We start from the raw sequence: 13,085 nt of genomic DNA on the forward strand, positions 1-13,085 counted from the left end.
CAATTTTGTTATAAATACAAATTAAAATAAAAGTAATTGGGATTTTGGTTTGTGTGGATTTAATTCATGTGTGTAATGTATATGTGGATATGGACTCTCTAAAATTCACAAATTGTTGATTGTATGAATTAGATTGAAATAAATGGTTGTGATTGAGCTTAATCAATATTGTTGATTGTGTGTATTAGATTGAAATAAATGGTTGTGATTAGTTATGTTTTTTTAATCAATAATGCAATTTTATTTATTAAAATGACATTGTTAATAATAAAAAATTTAATTTAAAAAATAATTTGTCAACAGGTTCATTTTAATTTTAGATATAATTTAATTTTTTAATATTCTAATTAATATTACTTTCATCATTTTTAATATAATATTATTTTGCTCTATATTTATAGTAAGTATATTAATATATGATAAAGACATTTTAACAAAAGTATTATTTTTTCTTTCTTTTATATAATTAGCTTAGTTAGTTATTATTAAAAAAACAAATAATTAATTGAAATACAATAAATAAATAAATAATTATAAAAAGAATGTATTGATAATTTAGAACTTAGTATTAATGTTTAAATAAATAACTTATTTATATTTTATAACATGATTATTTTTAGGTAAATTCTTTGGTACCCATGAGTTTAAGTTGGGTACCAATACCTTTAGTACATATTGAATTTTAATTTTAATTTATTTTAAAATAAAATAAAATACAAAAGTGATGTGACATTGAATTTTACTATTTGATTGGTTGAAGGTACCGGTACCCAACTAAACTCAAGGGTACCGGAGTGTTCATCTTATTTTTATCAAAATAAACATTTGTGAATATGATTGCATTAATTATTTAAAAGAGAATTTATCTTAAAAATATAAATAAAGTTGTCAAAATAATAAATATATTATTTTTTATTCTTTAAACTAAACTCATTAGTTGGTATTATTTTTTTTTTTCTTTTGCAATGATTTCGAGATGTCATTTTTTTCAAAATAATTTGAGCTAATGTTTCCAAAGGTGTCAAAACATACTCAACTTGCTAGTTTTAATATGATTATATTGTTTTTATGAATAGTTTGACAAGATTACCTAACAAAATGTTTTTGGCCATCATGTTTGACAAACTTTTTAAATACGAAACTTTTGAATGACATAATGCTTTTGTTGTATATGATTATTATTTTTTAAATAACTTCCAATTATATATATATATATATATATATATGATTACAAAAAAAATTATATAAGATAATAAAAAATGGTCCATATTTTATTAAATTTAAGTAGGCCTTGTACTCCAAAAGAATATAAGTATGATAAGAATATTATATTGGAAATTCCAATGTCGTTACATTTTAGTTTATGCTATTTGTGTTTAGTTTGGTATATACTTTTGGTAGTATTATTTGTTAGAATTGAATACTTCTACTAGTCTTCTCAATTTTCCTTCCTAACATATCGGTTTTAAAGTTAGATCTCTTAAATATGCGACAATTCCAAGAAAAATAATAGGCAATTCAGACGTAACCCTTACTAACTACTAAATTAATGAAGAAACAAAGAATGTGACATTTTTAATTTCACCATATTCTTATTCACAATTATAGAATTCAACGAGCTTTGCATGTTTTTCTCTCATCACTTTCTAAATCCAAGTTAATGTTTGATCCGAAAAAATGGTTTCAATCGTCAAAGTTTAGCCACAAGTGTGGTCTTGAACCTAATTACAATGATGTTTTTGTTTTACAATGATGTTTTTGTTTTATAATATATAGTAGTAGAATTTGCATTCATTGATGAGTAAATTAGTTTAACTATAAGACATGTTTTTAACATCTTTAAGAAACCTATCGATGATACCAAGAAACTAAATGCATAGTTTTTGTAGTTTTTCTTATAAAAACCATGTTCACATGTTTGGTTGGTTTCATGAACCAAAACAAAACAAAAACATAACAATGTTAAGTTTTGAGGTTTCATAATTTTGTAATTTACAGATTATAATAAGCTATGGCTTATACAGCAGTTGGCATGGCTGCGTCTCCGACAACGTCTGCGACTAACGACATTACAAAAGCGAAGAACGGTCTTCGTCGGTCGCGATCCAGCGTAGACATGTTGTGTAAGCGTTCCATTATGCATAGGTCTTATTCTGATAACTATCTATGTTGCTCGATCAACCGTATACACGGTGCGTCGGTTCAACCGAAGCTTAAGGAGAACGGAACAATGGGAAGTGGAACTTCGCCGTTTAAGTTTTCAGGTTCTGTTCTCCCGAGTTCGCTTCGTTCGATGTTATTTGACAAACAGATCGGTAAGGATGTGAATAAAAGGGAGAAGGATATGGTTACTGAGGAAAACATGGTGGAGAGTTGTACAGAAGAGAGAGTTGATAGAGCTAATTGGATAGAGAGGCTTTTGGAGATTAAGAAACATTGGAGAAACAGGTTACCGATAGATAGCGTGGATATGGATATGATGCGCGATGAGGATGCATCGGGTGAGTTTGAGTGTGATGATGATGATGACGGTGTTTGTATGGTTGATTATGACGACGAGGAAGAAGTGACGCATGATCGCGACTCGTTCTCGAAATTTCTTGTTCAAGTGCCATGGTTTGATACCAAACTTTACTCTCAGCTAGCTTTTCTTTGTAACATGGCTTATGAAATACCTCAAATCAAGGTAAGCACCAATGGTTTGTTTTCCTTTTCCATGTATGAATCGAAAGAGAAATATACGAACATCGATAAAACTTTTCTTTCGAACCAATTTGCAGGCTCAGGAATTGAGGAGACACTATAGTCTTCAGTTTGTTACATCTTCTTTAGAGAAGAAAGCTGCGGTGGCGAAGCTAACAGCGAAACTTAATCAGGACATACCGCGTGTACTTATAGATGACTCGGTAGCCTCTCAAGGCAGCTTAGAGAAAGGAAACGATAATGAACAGAAGCCTCAAATTCGGCTTGCTTATGACATTGCTGCCTCGGCCGCGTCCTATGTCCAACTTCGAGCTAAGAATCTCTTGACTCTGGCTGCTAAGTCAAAACAAAGTGATAATGAAGATTCGAGTAAAAGAGAGGAGTCTGCAGAACAGGAAGAAGAAGAAGGCAATTCGCGAGATTATAAATCGGAGGTTGCAGCTTATATAACAGCGTCAACGGTGACTTCTGTGGTTGCAGCTGGAGATAAGGAAAGGCACGAAGCAGCGAAAGACCTTCAGTCGCTTCATTCGTCACCGTGTGAATGGTTTGTTTGTGACGATTTCAGCAATTACACTAGATGCTTTGTAATTCAGGTAATTCCTTAACTAATATTTAGCACTTAGTTCTACAATCAAGCTATATAATGACGAATTTCGACAAAATAGTTTTGTTTCATTTCATGTTGCAGGGTTCAGATTCCTTAGCATCTTGGCAAGCAAATCTCTTCTTCGAGCCGACCAAATTCGAGGTATGAACCAAGGACAATTCATTGTTATGGTCAAGATGAATTTTGAAAAGAAAAAAACAAACAAGTACTCATAATATATTCTCTTACAGAACACAGATGTACTTGTTCATAGAGGAATATACGAAGCTGCGAAAGGAATATACGAGCAATTCATGCCGGAAATAATGGACCATTTGAAAAGACACGGGGACCGCGCAAAGCTTCAATTCACCGGCCATTCTCTCGGGGGAAGTCTCTCTCTTTTGGTTCATTTGATGCTATTGTCTAGAAAAGTTGTTAGCCCTTCAACTCTTAAGCCAATAGTGACGTTTGGCTCGCCATTTGTGTTCTGCGGAGGCCAAAAATTAATCGATGAACTAGGCGTGGACGAAAGCCAGATCCATTGTGTGATGATGCATAGAGATATTGTTCCAAGGGCCTTCTCTTGTAACTATCCTGATCATGTAGCTGTTGTCCTTAAGCGCTTAAACCGCACTTTTCGGTCACATCCATGTCTAACAAAAAATGTAAGCATCAAGCATCATTGTTCTATCGTTATATTCGTGTTCATATACATCATTTAGCTAGTAATTTCATGTTTCATATACTTTCTTTCGATGTTTTTCAGAAGCTATTGTACTCACCACTGGGGAAAATATTCATTCTCCAACCGGACGAGAAGACATCGCCTCCGCATCCCTTACTTCCTACCGAAAGCGCCTTCTACGAGCTCGATAGTACTATATGCGGATACTCTTCAAGAGTTCTCAGCACATTTCTCAATCAACCACACCCGATTGAAACACTGAGTGATCCAACAGCATATGGATCAGAAGGCACAATTCTAAGAGACCATGACTCAAGCAACTACCTTAAAGCTGTCAATGGAATCTTGAGACAATATTCGATGGCGCGTGTTCACAGAATACGAAAGCAAAAGATTGATGAACTGTGGCCACTGATCACCTCACCATCTCCACACCTATGGAGCCATGAAAAAAACAACTTGATGACAAAGGAAATAACAACAGGGGTCTAAAAGGCTTCTATTTTTAGGTTCCTACATAATAATAATTAGATAAAATTAAATTATGAAAATAACTAACTAGCACAAAAAATCATTTTTATTTTATGTACATTTCTAAAAATATAGAAGACTAAGTGTTTGTAGCAATCATGATCTTTGACTAACATTGTACAATATATAAAATGTCAATAATTTCAAGAGAATAAAAAGTTTTACTGATTCTTCATGATTGATTAGCATAACATTCTACAATAATAAGCATTGTGTTCATATTCAAAACTAATTTAGTTTATTGTAGTAATATAAGATCCCATACAAAATATTACATGTTTTTTCCAGAGATCATATAGATCACATGTGAGTCTATTTAAAATATGATTTTTTCCAGAGATAATTAGGGCTAGTTTGTTTTAGTTTTAAAAAGCGGTTTTTTTTTTGTATTTTTGAAAATGGATTTTGTAAAACCGTTTTAAAATATTAAATGTTTTTTTATATTCATTTTTTTAATTGAAAGACCAACTTTAACATTTTATAACATACACATACGTCTGAGGAGGCATAATGGCCAAATCTATTACAATTGTAGCACTGGACCTTTCTCTTATCAGATTTCTTCTTTACCTTTTGAACATTCTTCTGTTTCTTTTTTTCAGAAGAAGATTCTGACTTCTGAACATTCTTTTCTTGTTCTCTAGCCATGTTTGCTTCTTATTTTTCTTAACAAAAGAAGCCTTCAAAGCCTGTTCAGGCTCTCTTTCAGAGTTTCTTTCAGTCAGACATAACTCTTGTGTCTCTAAACTATTCTAAAGTTTTGCAATTCTCATTGTGCTAGCGTCTTTAGAATGTTCTATGGCTACAACTATGTAATCAAACTGAGGAGTAAAGGATCTGAGTACCTTCTCAATGATCACTTGTTCGTAGAGCGTTTATCCACAAGCTTTCATATGATTCGTGATCAGAGTCACTCTAAAGATGTAATCTAGTAGCTTCTCATTGTTCTTCATGCTGAAATTCTCGTATTGCTTATGTAGAGATTGCAACTTCACCTTCTTCACTGTTGTGTCACCGCCATAACACCACACCAGTATATCCCATGCAGCTTTCGTCGTCATTGCGTCGACGATCTTCTCAAACTCCTTCGTATCCACACACTGATGGATATAGAACAATGCCTTCTGATCTTTCTTCCTCGTTTCACGTTGCGCGTTTCTTTGCACTTCCGTGGCATCTACTACAACCACCGTGTAACCATCATTGACGAGATAAAGAACATCTTAAGCTCCAAACAACACACGCATCTGAATCGACCACCGATTCTAATTCTTTATGTCGAATACTTGAAGCTTTGTGTTCAAGCTACCGTTTCCGCCGTTCATCTTCGATCTTGTGCAAATCACTCAAATCTCAAAAACACCCGTGCTTCCCAATCCCGCAGAATCAAGAAATGTGATTCTTCTCCAATTTCAATCAACAATTCAGTGTGAATTTGAAAAACGAAATCAAACACACACCCCACATACACTCGTGTTTCCTTTTTCTTGAACCAGAACCCGAGCTCTTGATACCAATGTATTGGAGTTCACACTTCCTTTGAAGCAAAAGACAAAGAAGATGAAAGAAGAGATACAAAATGTAACAGACTTTATAACTAACTCTATTTCTATTTCTGAATTGAGAAAGTGGTTATAATGACAACTAAAAACTACTTTATTTATATACACAAATCATAAATTCAAATTAAACTCAAATGCACATTAAGTGCAACTTAACACCTTGAATTTGAATTATAAAACTTAACAGTTTTTTATTTGTTTTGAGTGAGTGACTTCTAAAGATAACTAACTACACTTGTTATTTTAAACCATTAGCCACCCTAAACTCATAACAGACCAATATCAGTCAACAATAGGACAGAAGACTTTCCTGCACAAAGGGTTATACTATGAGGGGCGCCCAGTCGCCCGCTACAACTTTATAAATATAATGAAAAAAACAAAAAAGGAAGTAAGATAAAAGAATAAAGAACAGTTAATAGCTTGGAGTGTCTTCACTTTTACACAAAGTGAATCTGAAGTCAAGTTAGCATGTGAATTAAGTTACAAACAAAAAGGAGTGTTAATTTTCAAAGATAGGAAAAAGCCATGCTTTTGTATAGATGGCTTTTGTCATTGTGGATACAACTTTCATAATACTGTTGTTGTTCGTAAAGCTGTTTCTTTTCACAATATTTCACTTTTCCACTCTCAATGCAAAAGAAAACCAGTTTTATATGTATATAACTGTAGCAAGTTCATTTTCCTAGAGACAGTTAGAAAATCTACAATCCTATTTCATTAACCATGATTTCATCATAATCTACAGCTTCCCTTAATCAGAGTTTCTCCTCTCTGCCTCTTTTTCAGCAACCATGACACAAAACTCAGAACCAAGCATGTCGATTATATCAGTATTTGCCAAAACACTTAGATCTATTACTCCATTGATAATTTCTACTGTTATGATGAACCCTAGAGTGGACAATACTCTTACAGCATTTGCAGCCCGGCATATGTATTTTCTAGTCTCCAGTGACGTATAGCTTCTCTCTTGTTCTTCAAAACTTGCTGAACTTTTATTAGAAACTAAAACTTGTGGATCAAATTGGTTAACTTGCTCTTCAACCATGTCGTCTCTCGCTTCATCATGCTCCCCAACCCATATGAACCCATTACAGCCGATTATTAAGTCAATACCATATTGCTCCAGATGATGGAAATGTTGTTTTTGTCTCTTCACTAAATACGGGGAGACTGTAAGCAGTTGACCGCTACTAAGCTGCAATACAGTTGAAAGCCATTAGTAACACTAGTAAAAGACTACTAAAGAGTGTCAATAATGGAAATATAGTTTACAAGGCTTTCAAGACTACAAACCTTTCCATGTTTTTGACTACGTGTTTGAAGGTGTATGTCACAATGGGTAAAATCGCGAACTTCGACCTGTGAACATGTTCATCATATAGGACACTAGTCAGCTGTTGTTTCATTCATAAAAAGTAAGTAAATTATAACATACAAGATAGATTCATATTTAGTACTCACACAAATGTAATCGGACTCCTCAAAAATACATCGCATATTCAGCTCATCTTTGGCCGTCTTTCGCCTCTAGCAATGGAAAGAACAATTTTGAGTGAGGCAGTGTCAAATTTAATTGGGAAAGAAATCCAACAACATGATATGATATATGCGAAAAGAATCATAAACAAGATATCTTCTCCTGAAAGGGAGTTGCAAAATACCTGGACTCCATCAAGCATATTCATAGCAGAAAGCATTAAACAAGCATTTTGACTGCAATTAATATCCAATTTCCAATGCTTTTGAGCAACCTACAAAAACAGCAAACAATAAGACGACGGCAGCGAAAAATTGCGAAAACAAATACACAAATTAGAGGTGGATGATATAAAACTGTACCTCAACAACTCGCCCTATAACAATGTCACCAACCTCAGGTTTGTACCTAAAATTGAGTCACAAGATTCAATTAACAAACAAAAACCTAACAATTGAAAAAAAATTGAACAAGTTAATAAGATGCAAAATTACCTTGAGCTCAAAGGACGCACGTAAACGAGTTTGTTAACACGCTGCACAGTGCCACAGAGAGTGGAAACGATTTCACCGTCTAGGTCAGAAGTTCCGTGACCTTTGAGTACTCCTTCTTCGCGGTTGACAGAGATGGAATCAGCTATGGTGACAGTGTCATCGAAATTCACATTAGAAGACAGAGATTTCATTGCCTTGTTTAGACGCAGCTTCTGAATTTGATTGAATTGTAATTGAATCCCTCTCATCTCTATCTCCATTTTTCACAGAGCAACGATAGAAGATGAAGCGAGCGAGAAACAAGCGTGTAGAGTGAACGGAGAAGGTGACGACTATGGGGGTGTGAAAAGTAAAAGGTGGGTGATAAAGAAAGAACAAGAAAAGGAGGGTTTTAACTTTTAAAGAAGGAAATAGTAGGGTTTTGAGTTTTAACGAAGGAATCGAAATTTTATCCGAAAAGATATAGAAAAGATATGTTTTTATTTTGTTTTGAAGTTTAAAATTGTTTTCTTTTAATGAATCTAAGAGTCAAAAGATATACTCCTACCACGTAAAAGATAAATACTCCAAAAAATCTTGTGTTGAATAAAGATTATTTCCTGAAATTTATTATGCTATGTAGGAGGTTTCAAAACTTAAAATTAGTTTCAAACATAAATATAAAAAAATAATCATACTTTATTGCTAAAAAAATTATTGACATAGTTTAATTCAAATAATTTATACTAAATTTATACTTGCCATACACGAAAAATGTAATATTGAGTTATTATTAATAAAATAATTTATAAATTGTATATGATATTTACTTATTTTTCAATTATAAAATAAACAAACTAAAATAGAAGTAAATAATGATTAAAAATAGAATAAAAAGTAAGATATCACGCTATTGTGATTAATGAGTTAACTCTGCATAATTATTACGGTAAATAATTATAACAAATAACTAGCACTTATTTAACCAAGCACTTGGACTTTAGTGGTAAAGGAGTTCTGGCTAAGGATGTAATTCGGGGAATACGGGGTTCGGTGGAAACATTGTTTGGCTAGTGCCCGTACCTCTCGACTCACTCTCAGCCAGAGCTGATCTCCCGAACCAGACTATACCTGGACTATACCGGTAGTGATAAGCCAGAAAAATCGTGCGGTTCGGTTGGTTTGGTTTTTTGCAGATATTTTATTGAGTCATACATACACATATAGATGACAACATAATTTTGTATTTAGACATTTATATACTATCAAATAACAACAAAACTCGTCATATTTTGACAACAATTTTCCATTTAATATGTAAAAATTAAAATAGACAAAAGTGGAATATTAAACATAAAACAATAGCATAAAACAATATAAAAATTATTATAATGAAACAAAAAAAATAGAAGAGACGAGAGATTAGTGATGGTGAAAAAGAAAAAAAAATGTTGAGAGATTAGAGAAGAAGATGCTCGATAAAAACGAAACTGAAATACATAAATTTTACATAAAAATGAGAAGGTGAAAAAGAAAGAATATAAGAGAGTAGAGATTATAGAAGAAGAAGAAGGAGGAGGAGGAAGATGTATGTGGCAAAGAAGGTGCGATAATGTTATTAGATATTTGAGAAGATCAGAACTGAAATTATATGTGTAAGGATGAGAAAATTGTTGGCAATTATAAGGCTAAGGTATAATAGGTTTAAGTTTGGGTTGGATGTGAGTTACGTAAAATTTAGGTTGTAACATAATGCGGTTTAATTCGGTTTGGTTCGGTTTACAAAATACAAACCGCAAACCAAATACAAACCGATAACTTTTTTCCATTTATAAAAATATTTGTAACTTATTTCGTTTTTATAAAAATAATTGAAACAACCAGTGTTTTAAAAACAGGACCGTCCGATTGGATCGGGAACCGGCCAAGTAACTGATCTGGTTTAATTGTTGGATCAAATATGTCGTTGAACCGGTGTGAATTGGTAAAAACCGATGTAAATCAGTAAAATCAGAAAAGCCGACGGTTTTCCTAAACCGACGGTTTAAATGCATTTTTAAATTTTTTTGGTTTTAAAAAATTAAAATGACGTCATTTTGATTATTTCAATAAAGAATAAACAAATAAACAAATAAAAATAAAAGTAAAGATGTTTCGGATGCAGTTGATTTTGTTGCGGATGATTTTGATATTGAAGGAGATCCCAACATTGAAAAAAACTTCTTCCTTAAAATTAAATTTAGTTGACAATGAAGTTATTTTATTATAAATTATTCAATTAGATTATGTTGAGATTAAATTTTGTCTGTAAATATATTTTGTAATTTAATTTTTTTTGTTATGTATGATGATATACGTATGTTTAAAATTTGAATTTAAATTATGAACTTGTGAATTTATTTATGATATGATATTTTTTTTGAAATTTAAGTTTCACTTATATATTATAGAGACCGAATCATTGTGTTCCACATGTTTTATACCTATATAGTTTTGTTATAACGATCGGTCTATTTAACCGAGTTATCCGGTTTAATCCGGTCTAGTCATGCGGTTCGACCAGTGACTCAGTGGTTCGATCAATAAACCAGTGACCCAGTACCCTCGCCGGTTTATGTCCGGTCCGATTTTTAAACACTGGAATCAACAATTGACTTTTTCCCGTTTACAAAAATATTTGTAACTTATTGTTGTTTATAAAAATAGTTGTATCAACGGCAGACTTTTTCCCGTTTATAAAAGTGGTATGTAGTAGTAATAAACACTGGCGGAGCCAGAAATTTTAGGGAGTCTGGACAAAAAAATTATATCATATTTTTTTTAATTTTACACCTTGTTTCTACTAATTTGGCCTTTGATTTTGTCTAAAAAAATTGCTCTTGATTTTGTCCAAAAAATTTACTTTATTTTTATTAATTTTGTCTAAAAATTACTAATTTTGTCCATGATGTTGTCTAAAAATTGACTATTAGTATGGGGAGCATACAACGAGAGGAGGGGTTGAGTCCGGGCGCGTGCTCATTTAATAAGAGTGTTTGATAAGAGTGTTTGATCCTTGATAGTATTCCTTTTTTGGCCTAGTTAGTTGCTACTTTGTCGTTTCATCAAGCGTAGCTTAAATCACAAGTTAGAACTCTTAAATCTGAATTTTTAGTCATTTGATTTGAATCAAGTGTAATACATGATTTGAATCAGAAGTTGTGTGAAAAATAAGAATTGCCTCTGGAGAATTTGATTCGAATCACAAATTGAATAGGATTTGAATCACAAATTGAATAGGATTCGAATCACAACCTCATGTGATCTGAATCAAGTGCAAAATTTAATTTGAATCAACTTATTCGTTGAAGCTATATTTTGGCTCTGCTCAAATTGATTTGAATTATAACTTTCACTTGATCTGAATCAAAGCTTTAAGACTCATTTTTCATCCTTGATTTAAATAGTTGTTTCTTTGATGAAAGTTATAAGAGAGTGAAACATATGAGAGAAACCTACATAGACAGAGAGTAATTTTGTCTTCTCTTCTTATTGTTTCTAAACTCATCACTATGATTCTTTCTCTTATTCTTTTATAACAATTTTTTAAATTATAAATTCATGTCAACTTCATTCTCCTTTTTGTTGCATCTTGTTCTTGTGCAATTTGTTGTTGTGTTGAGTTAATTAGAGAGAGGGAGTTAATTTATCTTGTCATGTTGTTCATGATTAATCAATATCATGATAACAATTAGTCAAGACTCATTTATCTAGAAATTTGAGAGACTCTTGTGTGTGTCTCTTCATTCACATTCATATAAACCATTGAATAACACCTTTAGATTTTAGAATGTTTGTGATATATTCTGACACTTTTCATCTTCTTCATCCGTATTCTGACACAATAGATCCAATCCAATAAAAAAACCGAACCGAAAAAACCGAACACCAAAAAAACCGATTTTTTAGATGTATTTAGATCACTTTATAGTACAACCGATCGGTTCGGTTCGGTTTTCGGTTGACTGCATTAGAACCAAACCGATCTAAACCAAACCAAAGTATTTATTTCCATTTATTTTATTTTAGGCAAAATACCCTTTTTGCTCTCATATGTTAACCTCGGAGTTCATTTTGATCCCTTAACTTCAAAAAGTTTCAAATTGGTCCCTTAACTCTTCAAAAGGTGTCATTTTAGTCCTTTTTGGCATATTAGCGACCGATTTAGCGACCGATTTTTGAGTTTTTCCGTCGCTAATATGACAAAAAGTACTAAAATGACACCTTTTGAAGAGTTAAGGACCAATTTAAAACTTTTTGAAGTTAAGGGACCAAAATGAACCCCGAGGTTAACTTACGGGATTAAAAAGAATATTTTGCCTTTATTTTATTATGATTTATTAAATGTAATGAATATGTATTTAAAAATATATATATGTCTAATGACGTTACAATAAATATTAAACATGTTTTTGTCATTTTCCATCTTAGTTTTACTTCTAATTCTAATTTTAGAAGTTATTCTTAATGTTCTATATTATAGCTTAATTAAGTTAAATGATCATTCTGTCATGTTCTACTATATCATAGCTAAATTAAGTTAAATGATGGTATGCTTTCAAGTTGTTGGGAGTTATTAGTGTAGCATGAATGATGCACACTGTTAGTGGAAATTAAATTCCTAGTTAAAGTCATTTAAATGATGCGTGGAAATGACTTTTAAAGATCTATATAATATTTGTTTTAAAAATTGAATAAAATCGAACCAACCAAACCGAAATAAACCGCATAAATTAGATCGGATTGAATTTTTCCTTTAGTCATCCAAAAACCGAACCAAACCGCATGCTCTTTGTATCTTTAGATCGGGTGACTTTTTTTTATCAAAACCGATCTAAACCGGGTCGCAAACACCCCCTAGTTGTTACTGCTATGGTGTTGTTTTAATTAACAATACCAAAGAACTAAAAGAAGAAGAAAAAATCACGTCTCAAAATTCAAGAGCTTTTGATACTATATCAAAACAAATTCTGACTTATCTTTCTTTCATTATATATTCCTCCATAAACAGTACATA

At 32.2% G+C, this 13,085-nt stretch overlaps 2 protein-coding genes across 2 annotated transcripts; one reads left to right on the forward strand and one right to left on the reverse strand.

Moving 5' to 3' along the window:
• Positions 1 to 1,523: 1,523 nt before the first annotated feature.
• LOC131610740 (phospholipase A1 PLIP1, chloroplastic) lies at positions 1,524 to 4,673 on the forward strand. Its single transcript, XM_058882776.1, has 5 exons — positions 1,524 to 2,686; positions 2,781 to 3,299; positions 3,395 to 3,454; positions 3,544 to 3,960; positions 4,062 to 4,673. The coding sequence occupies exons 1-5, from the start codon at positions 2,012 to 2,014 to the stop codon at positions 4,470 to 4,472; spliced, it is 2,082 nt and encodes a 693-aa protein (XP_058738759.1). The 5' UTR covers positions 1,524 to 2,011; the 3' UTR covers positions 4,473 to 4,673.
• Positions 4,674 to 6,496: 1,823 nt separating this feature from the next.
• Positions 6,497 to 8,501, reverse strand: LOC131610741 (exosome complex component RRP4 homolog). Its single transcript, XM_058882777.1, has 6 exons — positions 8,051 to 8,501; positions 7,919 to 7,964; positions 7,741 to 7,830; positions 7,541 to 7,606; positions 7,373 to 7,438; positions 6,497 to 7,274 (listed from the first exon to the last, which is right to left on the reverse strand). The coding sequence occupies exons 1-6, from the start codon at positions 8,308 to 8,310 to the stop codon at positions 6,828 to 6,830; spliced, it is 975 nt and encodes a 324-aa protein (XP_058738760.1). The 5' UTR covers positions 8,311 to 8,501; the 3' UTR covers positions 6,497 to 6,827.
• Between the last annotated feature and the right edge of the window lie 4,584 nt (positions 8,502 to 13,085).

The sequence above is a fragment of the Vicia villosa genome, linkage group LG6 (assembly GCF_029867415.1).
Source record: "Vicia villosa cultivar HV-30 ecotype Madison, WI linkage group LG6, Vvil1.0, whole genome shotgun sequence".
Lineage (NCBI taxonomy): Eukaryota > Viridiplantae > Streptophyta > Magnoliopsida > Fabales > Fabaceae > Vicia > Vicia villosa.